The sequence below is a fragment of the Ammodytes marinus genome (assembly GCF_949987685.1).
Source record: "Ammodytes marinus genome assembly, chromosome: 10".
Classification (NCBI taxonomy): Eukaryota; Metazoa; Chordata; class Actinopteri; order Uranoscopiformes; family Ammodytidae; genus Ammodytes; species Ammodytes marinus.
Window position 1 is genome coordinate 12531458 of NC_137214.1, and position 22643 is coordinate 12554100.

General features: G+C 40.4%; 1 protein-coding gene across 1 annotated transcript in view; it reads left to right on the forward strand.

Moving 5' to 3' along the window:
• LOC307256727 (neuronal acetylcholine receptor subunit alpha-7-like) overlaps positions 1–21932 on the forward strand; it is a gene marked incomplete at both ends in the record, with an annotated part of 31573 nt that extends 9641 nt beyond the window's left edge. The window contains 8 exons of the mRNA XM_080035811.1: positions 3385–3524; positions 5508–5552; positions 7003–7112; positions 16017–16264; positions 17211–17405; positions 17925–18011; positions 20928–21037; positions 21309–21932. Coding sequence (XP_079891937.1) covers positions 3385–3524; positions 5508–5552; positions 7003–7112; positions 16017–16264; positions 17211–17405; positions 17925–18011; positions 20928–21037; positions 21309–21932 — 1559 coding nt within the window. The remainder of the gene's footprint in view (positions 1–3384; positions 3525–5507; positions 5553–7002; positions 7113–16016; positions 16265–17210; positions 17406–17924; positions 18012–20927; positions 21038–21308) is intronic.
• Positions 21933–22643: the final 711 nt, after the last annotated feature.

Here is a 22643-nt window from a genome sequence, read left to right on the forward strand (position 1 = left end):
TCTTCTAATAAATGTTGTTGTTGAAGAAACGCACAAAGAGGAAATGGGCTTGGTCTCAAAGGAGACCTTGGGAATATGTGCAATGTGTTAATAATGTCTTGGGTTCTGACATGCTGAAATAAAAGATTTCCTTGGGTGCTGATGCCCCCTGGGTCCTTGGGGTGCCACAAAGCGGTCAGGCTCAGCCAGCTTATTGAGCCAGAACAAACACACACAGAAGCTCTTTGTTTAGGATGTTTGAAGTTAAACTGAGCAAAGATGAGATAAAAAAAAGGCAGCAGTGAATTTCAAATGTGTGTGTGTGTGTGTGTGTGTGTGTGTGTGTGTGTGTGTGTGTGTGTGTGTGTGTGTGTGTGTTCATTCTGTGTTACATTGTAACCTCGAAATTATGCTCTCTGCAATGTGATTGGTTTTGAGATCTAGTTTGAGTTGGACACTAAGATAGCAAAGATAAAGTGAATGCTGAAAGCTCATTTTCTGCTTTGCATTATACACTTCCCTCTTGCAAGACATAACAAAATAAAATTGCATCGGAAGACGTTTAATATATAACATTTCAAGGGTAGAATTTTGGAAAAATAAGAAAGAAAAACTTCTTGGTGACTTGGTATTCAGAGGGAACATCTGTCCCAGTTACATTTATCACACATGTTATTGACCTAAATCCATCTGAAAGTAAAGATATATTTGATTAAAAGGTACCATTAGAGTTAATTAATTAAAAAATCGTGATCTTGATTCATATATCTATGCGATCTCATTTGTAAATGAAGATGAGTCTCTCACTCATATTCCCCTATACAAATGACAATTAGCTACACGATGTAAAACAAAATATACTATTTATGTATCATTCAGGCAAACAACTCAATAGATGTTGTAATTTGCTAGTATTCCTCCTTGTAAACCCAACATGTTGATCATGTACACTTTTGTTTTAATTAAGAAGCTTAAATACAGTGGTTGATTGGGTGCTAGGTTTTATTTATTTATATAATGTATTCTAAAGCTGTTACTTAACTTAATGTTTTTAGAGTTTCTAAGTCTCAGTAAATGTTTTTATTGAAAAAACAAGAACCATATGAGAGAATGGTGATATACGTTCTTGAGGAGAAAAATCGTGATACGCGTTTAAGCGAGAAACGTGCAGCCCTAATCAGAATATATGGCTTTTAAGATTCTTCTTGAAAATGGACTTCCTCTCATCCCCAATTTGTAGTGTGTTTTCCATCATCCTTTAAACTGAAGGACAAAGAACAGGGAGATAACCGAAAAGGTTGATAAACGAAGGACACATCACTTTTCCTTCTTTCAGCCCCCCTTCCCCCAACCCCCACCTCATTCCCTCCCTCCACTGGAATTGTTTGATGAGGCCTCTCGCTGTGTGTTTGGAAGAGGATGTCTTCTTGCCAGCTTCTCATATCAGTTTCATTAGTGAGACGCTACGAAAACAACAACAAAAGGATGTATCCCTTCGTCCCTGGTGAACACTGCACACTCTTGGTTGTGAATTAAAGTTGGCACGGGGGTTTATTTGATTGGATTATTTCATTCCCTCCAAACACGGTTTTATGAGACAAGCAACAATAGCTCTGAGTTCTTCGTTACTGACTTTATTAGTTTAGTAATGTGTGCTCAGTTGACAATTCACAGTAATAAAACACAGGAAGGAGGCTGGCAGGAGAGCAACTGTAGATGAGGCATGAGGATTTTGAGAGCATGTGACGTGTGTAAGCATATTACATTGTGCATAGATGGATAGATATATGTGAGTTTAGGTGTGTTTGAATCTGAAGGATAGCCATGAATACTGTACGTCGAAGCAAACTTCAAACACATGCATTGATAGAGAGGGTAGGGTTTGATGTAATGGCTCTGTAATAGCAGTGAAAGGGATTATGCTGTGCTGAGCTGCTTCTCCTAACTCCTCCATCTCTGATTTAAGGCTCAGTACTGACATAACTCTCCTCATTACAGTCTTAACTGGCCAATCAACAATACCTTCTTTGCTGCGCTTTTTGGTTGTAGTGCTCTATCCTCTCTTTATCTCCTAATGTTCTTATCCACACTACACACATCTGTCTCTATATATTATTCATTTGTCTCCTTCCGTCCACCATTTCCCAATGTATGTTTGAAGAAGGCAGTCCTTATGCTGGTTATGCATGGCGCTGACCTGTGGAGCACAATTTTGACAAGTTGTCACACATTTATAAAGAAAGCAATATAAATATATATGTTATTTGTTATTCAAGTGTGTTAATTTGCTGAACTGTGTGTGTACCACTAACTGATTGATGTGGTTGGTCTTAATCTCAGATTATCATTTAGCTAACAAGCATGCAAGGTTTAATAAGAGACTACTGCAAATTACTTGTTAAATGTAATTTTTTGCCCTGATGCAAATAGATTTTTGTTTTTAAAATGCACTAAATGGAGATGAGTGTGTGTGTGGGTAAGTGTTTGTGTGTCCCTAAATGGGGGCGTTTATTTTGGGATAAATGGATAGCACCTAATGTGTGTGGAAGGTGAGCTAGAGAGGATCAATAATGGTGATGAGAGTCGGGCCAACAAACACATCATTTTAATCAGCCTGGACCTTTAGACTACACCCACTCACTATCCTGCCAGTGTGTGTGTGTGTGTGTGTGTGTGTGTGTGTGTGTGTGTGTGTGTGTGTGTGTGTGTGTGTGTTACAGTCTCTGGATGTTTATGCAGATGTCAGCACTTGTATGTATTTATTTATATATTATTCATCAAAACTTTCAGCTCAACGGACCTCCCTCTTATACATTGTTCATGCGATAGGCCCATTACAGGGTGTACTGCAGGAATCAGGGATATTGGTCACAAACCGTAGAGACTGAAATGGTACAGTATATGGCAGCGTGTTTGAAACTCAACCAGGTAAATTATAATTTGCCCCGAGGCTGCTGCCAGAAAAGTGAGGGTGAAAGGCCAAGGCGCTGCATTAAAGCTACTTTCTGGATTAAAATAACACGAAGAGTTTCCAAAGCACAATTTGGAGTAAAGGGATAGCCCAAGCCAAAACACTGATTGCATTTAAAAAAAAAATAAAAATCCTCATCTGGAACATAATCAATCCAGCACAAGATTAATGGTTTTAAAATGCACACAAAATGACTGCACAACCTGTCTCTATAAATCAAGGATTGACCTTCAGAAACCTGTTTCCTTCAACTCGGAAATATCTGGAAGTTATGTGTATTAAAATAATGTCAAATAAGCGCTTCATAGATGTTACAAGAATGAATTTCCAAGCTCAAATATTGGTGCTTGGCACTGTAGTTCAGATGATGCTTTATATTCAAAATAATCCTCACAAAAACTCATGCTTCCTCATGTTTATTTGGTTTCCCTTAGGATCCCTGCAGGGAGAACACCAGAGGAGGCTGTACAAAGAGCTGCTGGCTAACTACAACCGCCTGGAGAGACCTGTGATCAATGACTCAGCCCCCATCCTAGTGGAGCTGGGCCTTACGCTGCTGCAGATCATAGACGTGGTGAGGGAGACAGAATTTACTTGTATTTTTTTTAAATATAATTTTTGGTGTATTTTTGCTTTTATTAGAGTAGACAGTTTGGATGGTCAGAGATGACTACACCACAATCGCCCCCCATTTGTATGTTTGTGTCTGTGGCATGGAGTTTAGTTCAGGCAGTGGAAAACCTGGAGCGGAAGACATTCATACATTGTTTGCTTGTGTTCAAAGGATGAGTGCCTGATCGTCCAGTGGCACATTCTCTAGATTTGTCTTGTGCTCTATTGTTTTGAATCTCTATTCATCAGGGGAAAGTTGAGGGCTTAGCAAGGTTGTTTTTTCTTACAGAGATACTTACTAGTGATCTTGCTGCTTCACTGAAGAAAAGTGGAATTTAGGTTTAGATAGTCAGTATCCCTTCATGGAATAACGGCGGGGTGCCTACACAGGGCACTACTGCAAAACGTTTCTAATTTTTCATGGCAAAAAGGTTGAACCTGGTTAAACTTTCTTAACATGATATTTTCTAGCAAGACACTGCGGTGGTCAATCAATGTCATGCAATCAAACATTTCTTGGAGTTTACTTTGAGTACAATTAGTTAATTCTTTGTTTACCACATGAAGTGGTTAAATCGTATCTATTTTAAATTGTTTTGTACTGTATTGTAGTGTATTTTTTCGGTGACCAGGTTAACACACTACAGCGGCCACACATCCAATATCCGAAGCGCTGCAGCAGCAGCTGAGACGTTGCATGTGTGGCCGAAAACAGCGAGAGACACAGCAGTAACAGATGCAGACGCGCTCCAGAGGTAGACACAGGATATGTGTCCCAGGCCTAACTGTATTTTCATTTAAGAGTAGTTGCTGCTTGGGAGATGGGTTAATGTTGCTTATTTATTCTGCCCTACAACATATTCTCATGTTGTCCAGCCTGTAGATAAGATATGTCAAAGTCTCCCCAAAGGCCACTTACCTGACAATGTTTTGGGTTTTGACAGTCTACCCCAGTTTGACAAGCCTGACACATTATCAATTTATAAAAATTACCATTCCTTCCTTGCTATCCGGCCTCCGTCATGTGACTCAAAAATCAATCCAGGTCTACTATTTTGAGTGACTTTACGCAGGAGAATTTAAAATTAATTCTTGACTCACTCACCAGACAGAAAGGACCTGCGAGACACTTTGAAGGCTTTATGTACATACTGTGTGTTAGTCAGCCTGTCCACAGAGAGAAGACTGTTTTGGGAAGTCATAAATGCACTGAGTTTCTTACCAGCCAGATGTCGGCTCTCATTTGTCAGAGGACACATACAATATACCAGTTATGTGTATGTGTGTGTGTGTGTGTGTGTGTGTGTGTGTCCTTCCCACATGGCCTTTTGCTTTTCACAGTGGGACAAGTATAGAGTTTGTCCTTGGGATGTTGTGTTATCTGGCAGAAAATGATTGAGTGCATGTTTTACTAAGATTCTCCAGAGGAACTAACAGAAACAGGTTCATTGGACAAGTTACCTAAATTACAAAATATTTGTGCAGTTCTATGTAAGTGGCCATCCATATATCCCGTGGATAGGTGGGACTGATACAATGTGTTTAAAGCCTTCCTCTCTCCTCCTTTCAGCTATAATCTTTCTGACATTCCTGTTCTGACTTTTACACACAGCAGAAATTCTGATGCTAACAGAAGTGCTCTTTTCGCCTTGCAGCTAGAATATGAGCAACATCATTTCCCAAAAGGCTTTAATGTATATTCAATTTGAAAACCTTTTTGAACGTCTTACCCTAACCCTTGATAAAGACAACAATTATATTATATCACTTGAGTCGAAAAATCTATTTTTACAGGAATGTCCTGGCAAAACCTCTAGCAGCACATAAAAACATACATCAATTAAGACTTTAATAACAACAAATTACACAAATGAGACAAATGTTTTTTCCTCCTTTGGATATGCAAAACAGCTGAAATGTATTGCTTTCTCTGTTCCTGTCTCAGGATGAAAAGAACCAAGTGCTGATGACCAACGCCTGGCTGCAGCTGGTGAGTCAAAGTTTAATGATATCATCAACTCTCAGAGTATTTTAATTATTTTAATGATTTTATTACATATTTATCTTCTTAAGACACCGTGACTGTGCTTGATAAACTGTATTAATAGAGCCACTAAATAGTGCTTGTTGATATTGAATTATAACCGTGAACGTCCAGAGTCTTTTTTTTTGTTGCTCACATTCTAAAATAAATATTTATGTTAGAATATTTACAGTGTATTGTGTTAGTATTAGTCCATGTTATGTCATCCATCTAAGTATATTTAAGCTATCTGCAGTTTATTAACACTCGCTGTAATAAACATCATCCTCAATACTGGAACTCTACCAGTTGTTGCTGTATCTCTGTGAGATTTTGTGTGTGTCCATGTTTACCGCTAGCCTGGTGCTACCAGACCATCGTACTTCATTTCATTTGTACAGAAGGTCTGGAACTGCTCTATGTGGCAAACGTTCACTCACTTGGAGGCGGGTGTCTGTTGATGTTTAAAAGTATTGGATCTGCCCAGTGCCACTCTGGATCAGCCAACCAATCGCATAACGTTTGGTTGCAGCATTCAACTGAAACTGGAGCGAGACATCGACGTCATCGTTCTCAGCCACTCGCTCTGTTCGCTGATTGGATGTCTGGAAATTTTCCTGAGCTCAAACACGTGAATTCTCCGCAGCAGCAGACTGACCTCTGAAGGGAAAATGAAATTTGGGCGGAAGTAGGTAGGCGGGCGGAGCCAGGCTAGTTTACCGCTGGCATCAGCATACTCCAGGAAATGTCCAAAATCAGCCAAATTGTCAAGCAGAAAGTGAGACCAGGGGAGAAGAAAGGAAAAAAAAGTGAAGTATAGTCAAGTGGCAGTCAAGTTGATTGTAAATGGACCACCAATAGGCAAACAATTCCACAAACACCTTTTTTGCTTCGAGACAGATTAGTCTGTGCAACAGGTGCTGATACAGTTTGCTCATTGCTAATTCCAGTAGAAATTTTGACTGGAGGCTTTGGGAATCTTACCAGTTTTCAAGAAGCAGTGAAAAAAAATACATGTTTAAAGTTAAAGCCTTATCTGTGCATGGGATCCACAGTAGCTTTATACCGTGCATGTAGTATTTGGCTGAACACGGTTTTAGACTGTTACATGTTTCAAGCAATGAAGTGTGCCTGCGTGGTTAGATAACCGTTAACATGGTATAATCCTTTCCTTCCTTTCATGATTACTTCAGAATTGTTGTTTAGTTTAACAGTAATACTACAAGAATGATTTTATCCCTTCCTTTTCATTTTTTTTATAGTTCATCGGAGATTATGGGTTTCGCAGAGCATGAGAGTTTTTGCACCCATTGTTAAAAAATGTCAAAGTCATCAGATTAACTTTAGTGAAAATCTCTCTCTCTCTCTCTCTCTCTCTCTCTCTCTCTCTCTCTCTCTCTCTCTCTCTCTCTCTCAGTACTGGACTGACGTCTACCTGAGCTGGAATACAGAAAAATACCCCGGTGTCCAGAACCTTCGATTCCCTTCAGACCAGATCTGGACCCCTGACATTCTCCTCTACAACAGGTAAGAGCTGCTTTTGCCTACTCATTACCAGCTTCCTTAAAGAGGTTATACCCAATATTAACACTTTCAATGTAACAAATATCATTGTTAAATAATGTGCTAATGCAAAATAGGTCGTTGTAGTGATGAAGCTCCAAAGAATCGGCAGAAACTTCAGCTCCCCTTGGCTTTACAGAGCTTTATAGTGAGTTCAGATTGTGTTTAGCTCTCTGCCCCACATTTTTAAGGTTAATGTCACTTTATTGTCTCTAAAATAGTGAGCTAAAAGAGAGTGGTCACAACTCCAACTGAATATTAATGTTGCTCTGTAACTACTGTGTGTACTGTATAAATAAACAACAATCTGCAGGTTTAAGCTAGTGTGTAACTTTGATTGCCCCCCTGAGGAATAATTAAAACAACACTGTAGGCACATCTACATTAGTTAAGCCTTTGGTGATCGCCAGTGTCATGTGGTGATACCAGTTTGTAAACGCTGCCATACAGAGAGAGTTCTGTGGAGTTGATAGACTTATTCAACTTTGTGTCAACTCGTTTGGCGATGGCTTGAATGTAACCAACATTCATTTGTTTGAAAAAGTTACGCACTATAGCTTTAAGTTTGAAAAAAGTGGTGACCTTTTTCTGATCTTTTTACCTGCTGTCAATTGTAAAAAAAAAAAAAAAGCTATAGTCCACCACTCTCTGCAGCAGATAAACACACGACCTGTGAAGGATGGTTTGTTTGCTGACTATTTTTATGTTGAGGTAGGTGTGTTGGAGCCTTTGAAATATAATTTTAATCCATCTGATACGCTGCTGTTTTATCAAATTCAATCTTTTATCTCCACAAACCATGGCAGTATCAGGGTGACTCTAAGCCAATGTGATAAAGAATTGCACCCAAACACAAAAAACCCACTGACAGCAGGAGAACAAGGATCCTTTTCAAAACTAAAATAGTGATTCTTATGCATTCAGTAACTGTAACTTCCCCAGCAATGGAAATTGGTTTAAATGAGAACAACTATTTTGAAAATTAATTTTCTCAAATGTATATAAATAGAATAAAGGGATTTTAGACTAATTTTATCATCTACCACTGTCAAATTCTCAGTTTTTAAATATGCTCATTGCATTGTATGATTCAGATCAGGCTGCTGCTGTTTGCTTATCCACTGTTTTTTTTTGCTTCTCTGCGAAAGCTTTCTCAGGTCATTTAGAAAATGTAGGCCACTCGTTTTTCCAAAACAAATACTTGCGTTGCATTTGCATGCATGAATGAGAGACAGATGTTCTGGTCTGAGGCTGAGGGGAAAGAAAGACTCTGAAATCACAATGTTTGTCTAATGTGGAAGTCTGTTACACGCATGGCCGTATTGGGGTTGGGGGGAACATATCTATACCGTCTATACGCATGCTCATGCCATTAGTACCGTACCAAAGCACAACTCTTCCAACCGTGCCATGGCCGTCAATCCTAGTGCCTAGTGTGAGTGCGTCCTAACACACAGGGACCACAAAGGAAAAACAAAGGTTTGAGAGTATTAATCCAAATTGTAATGGCTCAGTTGTTAGACCTGCCAGGATTACCCATCCCAATCTCCCTGCTCTCGCCCCTATCCTTCCCAATCTCTGCCTTTTAAACTTTGCTTCCACTTCTGCCTACCACCGTCTACCATCTATCTCTCCGTACCATCTTTCCTCTAATTTAATTCTATCTGTGCCTCTGTTTCCTTCATAACTCACTGTCTCACTATAATTCACTCTTATTCAATCAACTCTTTTTCTCAATATTTTATCGTTCCTACCCTTCACCGGCTCCTCTTTATAAATCATCCCGTCCACCTGCCTCTTTTTTGTCAAGGTGTCAGCATGTTCCTCTGCCCCTCTTTTCACAGTCTACCTCTTTTATGTTTTGCTAGTTTCTCCACTGTGTTCTCATGCGCTCCCTTTTGTTCTGCTTCCTGCTTAAATCTGTTCACATGAAAAAAGCAACAACTCTGTTTTTTTAAAGAATACCATTAGGCATTGCTAATTGGCTTCGCCATTAATGTAATAAATTTAAAAAAATGCTGCCTGGATTATTTGTAATGTTTTATCTAATCCAGCGAAAACTGTAGGCAGGAGGTCATGTGGCAGGCCGATAGAAGCATCGTTAGATTTTCTAGTTGTTTGGTCCTAAACCCAGTGTTGCACCAAAAACATTATTTTTTGATGATGCCGTCAGCTGGAAAGTTGGAAAGCATTAATGTCTCTACCACATTCTGAGCAAATCCATTAATCAAACTTTGAGATATTTTATTGGATAAATTAACACTTTGATCTTCTGGTGGCACAAGACCATTGCTCAATGGATCACAGAAGACATTAGGGGACAATGGGTATCTCAATCTTATTTCTTGGCAAATCATCAAACTGATGGTAGCCAGTCTGGAGAAAAGTGGTGGACAGACAGACAACATAAAATTCATTCCATTGTGTGATCTAAGACCACACCTATTCCTAACCTTAACAAGTGTTCTTAGTAGCAGAAATTGTTGGGAAAACGGATCAAATATCTTAACAGGAAATGAAATCTGAATCTGGTCAGCATTTACTTTCCTATTTACTGATGCAAATTGGTTGAAAATGAATTTAATATTCAGACAATGTTGAAAGCAAAACTGCATGCATTTGATAATATATTAAATACTTTAAAATCAGCTATACAGGTCTACTTTAGTTTGGGTTATTGAAAAAGAAAATTGCCTATGTTGATGTTTTTTACCTCATTGAAGTTTGAAAATATGAGAGGTAAAGGGAAGATTAAGATTCACTTTACAGCCGAGCCAAAAGGTATACAGGCTCCCTCAGGAGAGAGGAAACTTGATAACAATAAATTCAGTAATAATATTGATCACTGCTGAAAACAAAACACACACAGACACACACACCTAACTAATTACACAACACCTCTAAGCTTTCATCTCACTAATAGCAGTTAACATCTGTGCACGGCTTGCACATGCACACAAGTTGCAAACACAACAATAACAGTATACAAGCAGCACACACACACACACACACACACTATTTAGACAGTAATGGCACAAAACACGCCATTACACAGTGGGCCATCAGTGCGCAGCCAATAACCCGCTATTACTGTGTCGGATAGCAGATGCTTTCAGGCTTATTAACATGCTGAGAGCTCGCAATAAATTCAAACATTTCTCCTTGTTTTAATATGGAGTTAATGATGTTTAGGAAAGCCAAGGTCAAATGTCATCTCAATATACAATTTGTTCTAACGAAAAGTGGGATAAAATTAAAATCCTATCTTGTCTGTGATGAGTCATTCAGTTCATATTTTCCCAGTAGGAAATCTCTCGAATTTTCAGATCATTGTGCTCACACTGTTTTATAATGATGTTTCTAGCGTGGGTAATCTACACCGTGAGTCATGGATCTACCATCCAGACAAAATATTAATGCAAACTGCCTAGGAAAAACAAAACGGTTCTGTCACTACTTTGCTTGACAGCTAAAATCTTATTAATTTCTTCATTTAATTAGGAAAAATTGAATTAAAATGTTTAAGATAAGCTTAGGGTAAACTTCCGAATGCACGTGGCCTCCACTAAGACAGAAGACAGATGTTTGCAGTGAAGCGCTTCCACTTTATTGATCTTAACCAGCTATAAACTTTATGTTGGCTCTGGGTCGTCTACCCTTAAAAGCCTGTTCTGTATTCCCATGTTTGTATGTGTGTCAGGCGAGCACAAATTAGCGCATGTCTGTGTGACTGTGTTATTGACCGTGATAGTTTGTTTAAAGAATATCTAGATTTAAAGCCACTATGTAAGCTATTGACCTCCTCTCTTATTAGAGGGAAAAGTTAATGGTCTCACTTGGCTGGGGATCGATAAGGCACGCGAAGGACGTCCAACTCAGGTAAACCACAACCAGAATCCTAATTCAGACAGCAGAGAAGATAGATGAGCAACACAGAACAAGCGTTGTGACAGGCCATAAAGATGCAAGAGGAATCAATCGAATAAATGGATGGTTGGAGTTTTTATTTAGATAGATTGGTGGTTAAATAAATGGCCAGTTGGACTGATTTGATTACTTTTCTGTGATTGGAAAATGAATACATGCCTTAAATGAAAATACTTATTGTCGTTATTACTGATAAGCATGTTTGGATTTTGTTTTGTATATTTTACGTTTCTTGATTGTGTACTTTGTAAATGAGGTTGCAATATTCTACTAAACCAGCTGAACCAACCTGAATTGAAAACCCACTTGTGTTTATGTGTACAAAGATGTACTGTAGTGCAGTTTGAAGGGTATTACTGTAAAGGTGGAGTCAGCGATTCTGTAGAATTCTTGTTGTCAAAATCAGTAAATATCTCCTCACGATCCATGGCTGCATGTACTGTGTGTGCTCTGAAAAATAATCCCGTTTTTATACACAGCCCGGGCTCTGTAAACGTGTATCTTGCTAGCTATGGTGGGCTGGCTATTAGCATCAGATTTTATTTCCAGCAAACACACAGTGCGAACAGGATTTTGTGATTTTCACAAAAAGTGATTTTGACTACAAGCGATCTCCAGAATTGCTTACTTTGCATTTAAGTGTCCTTATTATCCTCAGGATAATACAACTTATTTTCACTTGAGAAGGTGAACACCAAGGAGCCAGAGGAGTGCCCTGATGACATCTTAAACTTTTTTGAAAATCTTCTATAATCATCAATAAGGAAACACAAGAATTTGTAGTTTTGATCAACAACATGTTCATGCTCAGTTTTAATTAGTAGCAAAAAGCCATTTTACATTTTTGAGTTATCCCCTATCATTATCTCAACATAATGATTCCACGCCTTCTGTTCCTTTGTGAAGATGACAAGATGTTTCTAATTAATCAATTTGTCATGGGTGATGTATGTACATGGGTTAGCCTCCCTAGGAGTAAACATCCCATAGTCATTTGGAAAAATACTGCACTGCTTGCCAGCAACTTACTTGCCCAGCTAGTTAATCACAATGCCTTAAGACTGTCAAACATGCCAGGACTCCCTGCGGATGTGTAGTTGAATGCTGAACTCCTAGGATATGACATAAAGTGCATGGATGGATAGGTCTTGCTTAAAGTAATGCAATCTGAGTAGGCGCTGACCACATGCAACTCTCAACTGTTCATGGCTGAAAGCATTAAGTGAAAGTTGTAGCTTTTCCCTAAATTTACAGCAATGCACATTCTCAAAAATATATTCTTTACTATTCTTTGTTGCTCTTTCAGCCTGGTGGCAGGCATCAGCAAAAAGTGAAATCCTTAATTTTGATAAATTACTTATTAATTCTTAGTCTGGCACTGATTTCATGATTGATTTAAAGATCAGTGCATTCTGCACATGTATACTAATTCCACACTGCAATATTTCTTCTGCAGGAACACTTCTGACTTTGTATGTGTGTGTGTGTGTGTGTGTGTGTGTGTGTGTGTGTGTGTGTGTGTGTGTGTGTGTGCGCGTGTGTGCGTGCGTGCGTCGGTGTCGGTGTGTGGATAGCATGAGGTGTTGAGTGATTGAGAGGAAAGCTTGGTCATTCATGTCCCATGGTGCAGAAATCTGTCATTGTCAGTGTCGGTCAGTCTCTGTCTGCCCTACTCTCTGTGTGTGTGTGTGTGTGTGTGTGTGTGTGTGTGTGTGTGTGTGTGTGTGTGTGTGTGTGTGTGTGTGTGTGTGTGTGTGTGTGTGTGTGTGTGTGTGAGGGTGTGTTGTACAAATGTGGCAACTTCCCATTCTCCCAGGGCTATCACCTGTGTCTAGTTGTATGCACCTTAAACATGTGTACATTGCCAAAAATGTATTATTCTAAGATTCTAAGTGAAGAGAAATATTTTAAAACGATACCTGAAACAGGTCTCGCTTATTTTTTAACATTTCAAAAAAGTCCCATGTCTGTCCCATGGTCTTTATTCACTTCACTTTTTAGATAACGTTAACGGTGCACTATCCAATTTAAAGTCTTTTGTAGAGAAGGAAAACTTTTCTGAGGTATATTCTCATAACTGAATAAACAAACGTTAACAGGAAATTTAGATCCCTGGAACACTGTTTAAAGTTAGAAAGTTACATGAAAAATCACTGTAAAGACTGTTGTTTATAGCAGCAGGGACGGTAGTTTTGAATTATTCAATACCAAGAATAACATGTAGAGAAAATATTTTAGTTATGTAAACAAACTGCAGGCTCTGCAAATGTAAACTAATCCCCTCCCCTGAAACTTCATAGTGCACCTTTAAGTATAGTATATTACAGTACATCTCTCCTTTCTTAACTTACATAACGTGTTCAGCATGTACTTTTCCAATGCACACACACATACAGTAGTCCAGGACACGCTCCTCTGTGATGTGCATAAGCGCTGATTGCAGGAAAGCACACACCTTCAGATAAAGTGAGGCCAAAGCTTGAATAATTCATTGCTTAGCTCCGCCATGGCCAACCCACACATCCCTGCCGCTGCACAGCCGATAACAACACACACACACACACACACACACACACACACACACACACACACACACACACACACACACACACACACACACACACACACACACACACACACAGAAGAGAAATAAATTACAACACTTAACCCCCTGGAAAGTAAGGTCAATCACTCAACCAGAGCAAAGGCATGGACAAATAAAAGGACTCAATTCACAAATTCTTTTGTCAGGGCTGAATGAGGCTCCAGGATGTTTCAGACACACTGGCGTTATCACGCTCGCTGGGGATTGCATTGTGTGTGTTGTTTTGTGTTTGCATGTATAGGTGTATTGTGTTTGCCTTTTTATACTGCAGAGTATATATGTACGTATGTACAGTTCAGGGTGTGTTGGTTGGAGGTCTAAGTTGGTGTGGATTGTTAAAAGGACCTGTCAGGTCTATACTGGGCTTTTGTGTGGCCTTCAATAACGCAGGATGCAGGACTTGGCTGATAGGATGTTAGGGGCATTAACCTAATTAAATAAAAAAACTTAGCAACTTTCCACTAATATTTGTTATTTTTTTCCAACTACTGAAACTGACAGCAGGCCTTATAGAAGAGAGGAAAAGCTTTGCCCCTTTTGTCCCCACTAATTTCCCCTGCATCATTATCGAGTGTTCTACAATATCAGTGGAGGAACAGGTAAATGGATTCAAAGATGCTTAGCCGTTTTTCTCGGTGTTTAAAGGGTTTCTTTCCCCAAGTCCCACTTCAAATGATCTAATCTGGACTATGTTTTGCAAACATCAATGATTTTATATATACTTTTTTCCTGATGTTTTTGGTCAGTAAATGTTCCTTTTTCACTTTCCTTCACACAGGCTGTCCACAAATGAGAATACAAATAAATGTTAACATATCTTCTGCATCAAACCTCTGAGAGAAGATATAAAACCCGATATAAAACCTGGCTGATCAGAATAGATAAAGAACATTTGTTTTTGGAAATTGGAAATCCTTATATAATGTAATTATAAGCTCAATTAAATAACATTAGTATCTCTTTTAGTCCATAACAAATATATCTATCAGCACATCAACAAATTGTGTTTTTTATACTTTGCCTTCCTTGTATGACATTACATTATCTGGTCTAAGTTAGCAACATCTCTCTTTTAATTTAATAAAGAGTAACAATGAAGACCAGAATTTTGACCAAATACTATAGAGGGAGACAAAGCAGACAACACTGCCTTACTTCTCCAGAAGTTCCGGCCTCGCCTCTGGCACAGGATCTGCTCTTTAATACTTAATAAGAGTTCCAATGAAGTGCCAGAGCTGAAGCAGATCTAAGGTTAGGTGGTCTAGGCATTCTCCTGACTGTCAGTTTCTGTCTCCAAATGTACTGTTTGCTTACTCCGAATACCTTCAGAGAATACAGATTTAACTTTTCTCAATTTGACTGTGTTCATTCACTTCTGGTGCTGTTGGTGAGTCTGGCATGCAAAGGTATATTTGAAACTTAGAAACAAAGACCTTTCCGTGGCTGCGCATATATCATCCCGGCAGATTTTGAGTTGCAGAGCCATGAAGGAGGCATCTGGGGTGTTTTCTCATGTCACTGATTTGGATCCTGTTACTGCATATTTGACAGAACAATAGAAGTGAATATTAAATTGTACTGGACCCTGGATTTCACCTGGGGTTTTAACCAAGCGTATGCAGAGTGAAGGATTGGAGCAGCAGGACGGCTTCTCCACAGATGGCTGGGTAGAGATATCCCTTCACGGCTCACTGCTGTGGCAGGTTAGGCTGAAACAGCAAAGAGAATGGAACGCTTCAATGTGTCTGTCTGATGATCCTTTCTGTACTTTTGTTCAAACACCATTGAACACTACTCTCTCTGCATTCATTAAACAGCGGACCCAATAGCAACTTACTGGTGAACATAGCTGAGCATGTAGCAGTTAAAAAGCCAGATATTTCCCCTCAAGATTGGGTGGAGGAGACCAAAAATAAAGCTTAAAGAGAGTGAAAATTGGATTACATCCATCAGGTGGACACAATTCCACATTGCCAACAAAGTTCTTCAAATAATTAATGTCCTTTCCTTTAAACTAAATCTTTTTATTATCGCTTAATGTGCAAACTCTTGTTGATTGGAAACTAGCAAACATGACAAAATGACCCTCCTGTGACTTCTTCAATCACAGTTTACGTCCTTTCACAACAAGCATATTTTATTCCGAGGCCTTGGTCCCACTGTGAAACTGCACATTGACAAAACCCATCATGTAGTAATTGCAAGCTTATCAGAACATCACGTCAAAAACAACAAATAGATTGAATCAAAATAGAGTTTTAGCTCACAGTAAGATGATTAGATATTTTAAAAGTTTTAAAACACATGACTCTGTGTTATCCTCCCCCGACCACCAGTGCGGATGAACGGTTTGACGCCACCTTCCACACCAACGTTCTGGTGAATGCTTCAGGTTACTGCCAGTACATCCCCCCGGGCATCTTGAAGAGCACCTGCTACATTGACGTGCGTTGGTTCCCCTTCGACGTGCAGAAGTGTGACTTGAAGTTTGGTTCCTGGACGCACAACGGCTGGCTGCTGGACCTCCAGATGCTGGACGTGGACACATCCACCTACATACCCAATGGGGAGTGGGACCTTGTTGGTAAGAGAGACACAAAATGTTCTTTTTTACTGCAGGTACAGCCATCAGGACAGTACAAACACAGGGGTGGTAGAATGGCCCAGAGGAAAAGTGGCAGACCAGTAACCATAAGGTTGATGGTTCAATCCCCGGCACCGGACAGGAGGGTGTTAGTTGTAAAACTAGTAGTGACTGGTATTGCATCAACGGTGCCCACCATCTCTACCATTGTGTGGTTGAGCAAGGCACTTAACCCCAAAACTGCTCCAGGGGCGCTGTACTATGGTTGACCCTGCGCTCTGACCCCCTCCAAAGTATGGTAACTTGAGAAATTTCAATGTAACCATTGACTAATAAAGTAACTTAACTTAACTCATGGCTGCTCTAGTCAGTCTTTTTTTTTCCTTACAACATATTCCATGATTGGAAAAGTAAAATTAATTCCTTTGGATGGGACATAGTTTGGATGGTTGTAGCTGGATAATATGAAAATGTTGTTTGAAGCTGGGACAGAGTAGCAGCCCAGAGTGCCCAGCAGCCGATAGTGCCCCTGGGTTGATTGTTGAGCTGGAAATGGATGTCTGACAGCACCAGGTGGCTTTCAGTAGGAACGTTTGACACATTGGCAGGTGTGTAGCCCAGGCCATATGTGAGAGCAGCACTCCACATCCCTAAACTTGGAGTTCAAGGATGGATAGTTCAGCTGTCAAAAAATCAATTGAGTTTTTTTGCTTTGTTTTTGGCTTGCTTTTTTGTTTGTTTGATAAGATACTGTCAGAGCAAACTTTCAAGCATGGTCTGAGTCAGATCCACTCAAGTGAAAAAAGTTCATCTGTTTTTGGGACTTATGGAAATATTTAGATAAATGTTTTTTTTTCTCTATTTACTTTGTCAATCTTCAACTTTGATCACGTTCTTGGTCCACTGAATTCCACCTGACCTGTACGTATGTGTGCTCTTCTCTTAGGTGTGCCCGCCAAGCGCAATGAGCTGTACTACGAGTGCTGCAAGGAGCCCTACCCGGATGTGACTTTCACGGTCACAATGCGCCGCAGGACGCTATATTATGGCCTCAATCTGCTCATCCCCTGTGTGCTGATCTCTGGCTTGGCTCTGCTGGTCTTCTTGCTACCTGCAGACTCTGGAGAAAAGATTTCTCTGGGTGAGGGGCTTAAACACATGTAAACATGCATATTCTTCAAATTAAGTCACTACTCAAATAAATGTCCCACAGCTGTACACCAATACATAAACACGTTTAGGCTCACATGTCATGGATATGTGTCTACTACATGCATGTCCTTATGAATCACATAGCAAGCCATGCATACATGCATGTCAAATCTATCTTGGAATTATTGAATTTGAAAATAAGTGAGTTTTGAGTAACAGCCGTCTGTGGTTGAGCAGTCAGCAGATACAAAGTGTTTCAGGGATTTTCTAGAGCTCTAACCTACCTTGGGCATGTCAGAGGGGCCAGCAGCTGATAAATGGTTGTAGTCATGTGAACATAACTGATTACATACATAAGTAATTACAGGGATGATTTCATACACCAGTGACCCTGAACACATCATTATGTATATTCTTATATTTCCTCTCTCTCTCTCTCTCTCTCTCTCTCCCTGTGTGTGTGTGTGAGTGTGTGTGTCTCTCTCTCTCTCTCAACTTTTGTCTCAAGGCATCACTGTGCTCCTCTCGCTAACCGTCTTCATGCTTCTGGTAGCAGAGATCATGCCTGCCACTTCAGACTCTGTTCCACTCATCGGTGGGTTGTATTTAAATCTGTACGTGTATATGTGTAACATATTTAAGTGTGCATGCGTGAAGAATCGTGTGCTAAAGTGATGATCAATTCCGTACATCAACACACACACACACATATTACAGACCACTCAACATTAACGACTCACCTGTCCGTTTCATTATTTCTTGCTCTTCCAGTTCCATAAAACATGCATTGCTTATTGAGTGTTTTTTACAGTAGGCAATTGCGTGACCTTACCCTACACACTCTATATGGACTCCTGAAAAGATAATAAATAAACACTCCATGTTGGTGTATGGGCGAGCTTTGGTTTGAGTAGCCTGAGGGGGCCTATATATTCACCGAGCCCCTGCATGGTGTGTGGAGTAAATTGGGTGGCCAGAACTAAAGCTGTCAGTGCCATTAATACGCTGTCAGACGTCTGATTGAAAGGAAAAGATGATAGAAGAAGAAATAATGGATGAAGGGTGGAAGAAGACCAAGAGAGAGGGGAAGAGATGAGTAACCTTTGGGGCCAAAGTTCTCAGAGACAAATAATTCAAAGGGTTACTGGAGCCAGCGAAGAAGCACACATGGACTTTTAGTCAACACAGGAACAATTGTGTATTTTTGACTTGTAGGGGAGAACGGGGTAATTTGTCACACGGGTTGGTTGTCACAATCGTTATATCTCGGAACCAGAAGGCGCTGTCTGTGAAATTTTGGTATGTAAACATCCAGAATTGGGATAAGAGGTCACCTACATAGTCTTCCATGGAGTTAGACTGCTGAATTTGAGGTGAGAGGACTGTTTGTGTTTTTCATGTCAAATTGAAAATATTTAGCTCCTCAGTATTTTTCTTCTAGGCTTTTACAGAATGGGTTTATAACAAAACACTTGTTACCCATTAAAAGTGTGAAGGGTAAACTATAGTTTAGATTGTGGTTAGCAAGCTAATTAGTTGTCAGATGGTTGTTGGCCTTGATGCTAGCAAAACATTCAAGTTGGGGTTGCTCGTTACATTTTTGGGGGGGTTGGTTGTCACAAGTTATCCAAAGGCTACAGCCAGAAAAGGAACCCAATAACGAAATAAATTGTCAAGCTGTATCCTCACTGACACCCCAGAGAAGGAAAGAATAGAGCAGGAAAAGGCAGCTAGCATGCAAAGGAAAAAAGGGCAACAAAATCATAACAACCCAGTGCATCCCAAACTAGACAAGCTGCCAAGGCTACAGTAAGTTATATAGGCCTATTTGTCAACTTGACAATGCAATTGCATTTTCAAATTTAGTACTACTTTCTTGCCTTCTTTTCAAGATTATTCCCATTAAGATAACATCGTGACAAACAACCCCATAGTGTATGACAACCGATCCCTTGATGGGGTTGATTGTCAAAATGTGTAAGGGTGTCTTTGATGATTAATTTCTTCTTTATTACAATATGATAGAAAAAGTGAGGGGTACACATTTCAAGCCAACACTTTAAGCTTCAATGTAATGTAGGAATGGCTATCGAAAGATGTTTAGGTGATGAGCAATTCTCAGTAGAGTAAAAAGTGTGCCTACTTACCCCGTTCTCCCCTATGTCTGTGAGAGGGTGTTTTCTCACTGAGAAGACCTTGATCAATGCTTCATCAATTGTGTTATTATTAATAAAAAAAATAAAAAAAGAATGTCCCCCATGTCCTCAACTGGACGCCAACTTTGACACTTTTAGTAGCCTTGTTAAAATGACTCATGTCCCTTTATAACACAGTGGCCGAATGAGGATATGAGTTATTGTGGCTGCTTGCACTGGACTAAATATTTTAAGCAAGTGTTTAACGCCCCTGCCAGAATCAGTCCATATGTCTTTAGCCGTGAGCTCTTAATCACCAGATAAGCATAGTGTGTTCATTTCATTTGAGTTAATTTATGTTATCTATTCCAAGACCATTTGGCTCACTTCAGTTTCATTCTGCTCAGTTTCCATTCATTTTTAATTTAGTTCAGATCAATCATGTGGTTTGCGGCCAAATGTTCATAACTTCCTTTGACTGTTCCTCCTAAATTGATTAGAGGTTGTCCATAAAGCAATCAGGACACAACAAATGTCCTCCCACTTCTCATAAACACATCCTGTAACACCATTTTATTGGGGCGACTATTATTTATACCTCTCTTTCTCTCTCTCTCTCTCCCTATACCTCTGTTTATGTTTCACCCTTCTCCTGATTCTCTTCTATTGTTTCAGCATCCTTCCCTCTTTCTTTTACTTTTTACAAACCAATAAGGTCATAACCCCCTGACCTCACAAGATCACATGATATTTGACTTTGCTGGCAGTACAGTAGCTGCAGCCATTTTAAGCCGTTGGCTCGTCTTTGTTCACAGTCACAAGCAAACAAGAGAAAGGCGGGCAGGCCCTCAGATATACTGTGTGTGTGTGTGTGTGTGTGTGTGTGTGTGTGTGTGTGTGTGTGTGTGTGTGTGTGTGTGTGTGTGTGTGTGTGTGTGTTTGTGTAGCCTATATGTGTTCGGAATTAGAGCAGTGTTCAGTTCATGTACCCTCCTCTCTCACTGTTCCTTGTAAACATCCCTCCAGAACCAACACTAATTTCTCTCTCTCTCACTTTTTTTGTTTTTGTTTACCCCTATCCTCTGTGTTGTCAGACATTTATTTCCCCCTGCTGTACATCTTTCCCCTTCAGGAATATAACTTATTGCAAAAATTTATCAGATAAGCTTTCTTTTCATGTTTTAGTGTGAAATCAACCTATTTTCTTTTTTAGAAAATATACCCCGGATGAATGTTTTACCATGTTAGTACGTGCCCATTAAATGTGACCACGGGATAGTTCAAGGGGGGCTGAACATGCAAAAACAAGCAATAAAAAGCATGATCGTGTAACTGTGAAAGCATGTTGACATTGATGTTTCTCATGTACTTGGCAGCCCAGTACTTTGCCAGCACCATGATGATTGTGGGCATGTCTGTGGTGGTGACAGTTATAGTCCTGCAGTTTCACCACCATGACCCTCATGGAGGCAAGATGCCAAAGTGGGTAAGTGGCTGAAACTCAATCAATCAGATAAGTGTCAATGTTGATGGCTGATGTTGATGTCATTGATGCCTTTGTATGGTACTAGTTTCCAGTTGTGTGTGTGTGTGTGTGTGTGTGTGTGTGTGTGTGTGTGTGTGTGTGTGTGTGTGTGTGTGTGTGTGTGTGTGTGTGTGTGTGTGTGTGTGTGTGTGTGTGTGTGCGTGTGTGTGTGTGTGTGTGTGTGTGTGTGTGCGCGCATGTGTGCCACTGACTCTTTCTCTCTTTCTTTCAGGTCCGTGTGGTCCTGTTGAACTGGTGTGCCTGGTTCCTGCGTATGAAACAGCCGGGCGACGAGCGCAAGCGGCCTGGTTACAAGTTCCGCCCCACCTCCAGTACCAGCTCCATAGAGATGGGCACTCTACCAAACCTAGCTGTGCCCATCTCACAGACGTCCTGCCCGCCCTGCCCCACTGGCACCTCCAACGGTTCCATGAGCCTCTACTTCGGCAATTACAACCCCATAGAGAGCCCGCACTGCCCGCCTTCTAGCGACTCTGGGGTGGCGCTGGGGGGACGGGCACAAGGCTCCCCTACGGATGATGCCGAGCCGCCTGGAGGAGGAGTTGGTGGCAGTGGTGTTCCCAGCCTGGGGATGGGAATAGGGATGGGGATGGGGATGGGAGTCAGCGTGGCCCCTCCAGAGATCCTGCACATCCTGGAGGAGGTGTCGTACATCGCCCAGCGCTTCCGGGAGCAGGACAAGGCCGAGGTTATCTGCAGCGAGTGGAAGTTTGCGGCGGCGGTGGTGGACCGGCTGTGCCTGGTGGCCTTCTCTCTCTTCTCCATCATTTGCACCTTCACCATCCTCATGGCAGCACCCAACTTCATAGAGGCTGTCTCCAAGGACTTCACATAGCCTGGTGGCGGCAGACGCAGGAGAGAGAGGGAAGAGAGATGCCGCAAAAAGATTAGGGAGAAAAAAAGAGATTAAGAGAAGGGAGGAAGTGGGTCGGGGTGAGGGGGGTTTGGGCCATGAATGAAGCAGTATGTGGCTCCCAACATGCCTATTGGAAAGGATGAGGGCGGTACAGTGTTTTATGATAATTTTAATATATTTGGAAACTAAGGAAAGTAAATAGAGCCTTGCAGCTCTGCCAAGCCTCTGAATCATGTTGTCAATTGAACAAGTCAGGAAACTAGTTATTCATGAATGAAGAACAAGTAATTAAAAATAAGATATCGACAGGATCAATATTTTACCTATACAGCAAATTAATCAACATTAATATGAATTGGATCTTCCACTTTTTCTTAAGGTTAGACACAAATTGTGCATATCTCGAGAAGGGAAATAGGTTGGACATGCAGACAGGAGATACTGCTGGCAAAAGGTTGGGAATCACTGGGAAAGCAGAGGAGAGCGCTATATAGATTTTCCTTTTTTACATTGAGTAAGAGATCAACAAGTTGCCAATAGTTTTTACCCGGAAAACAGTCCAAAAACCATTCTTTTATCTGCACTACTCATTTATAAAAAAAAACTGCTTTATTTACAGTACAATGACAGCACCACGGTCCATCTCGCCTGTGTTCTCTAGTTCATTTTAGTCTTGCCAACTATTTTTTT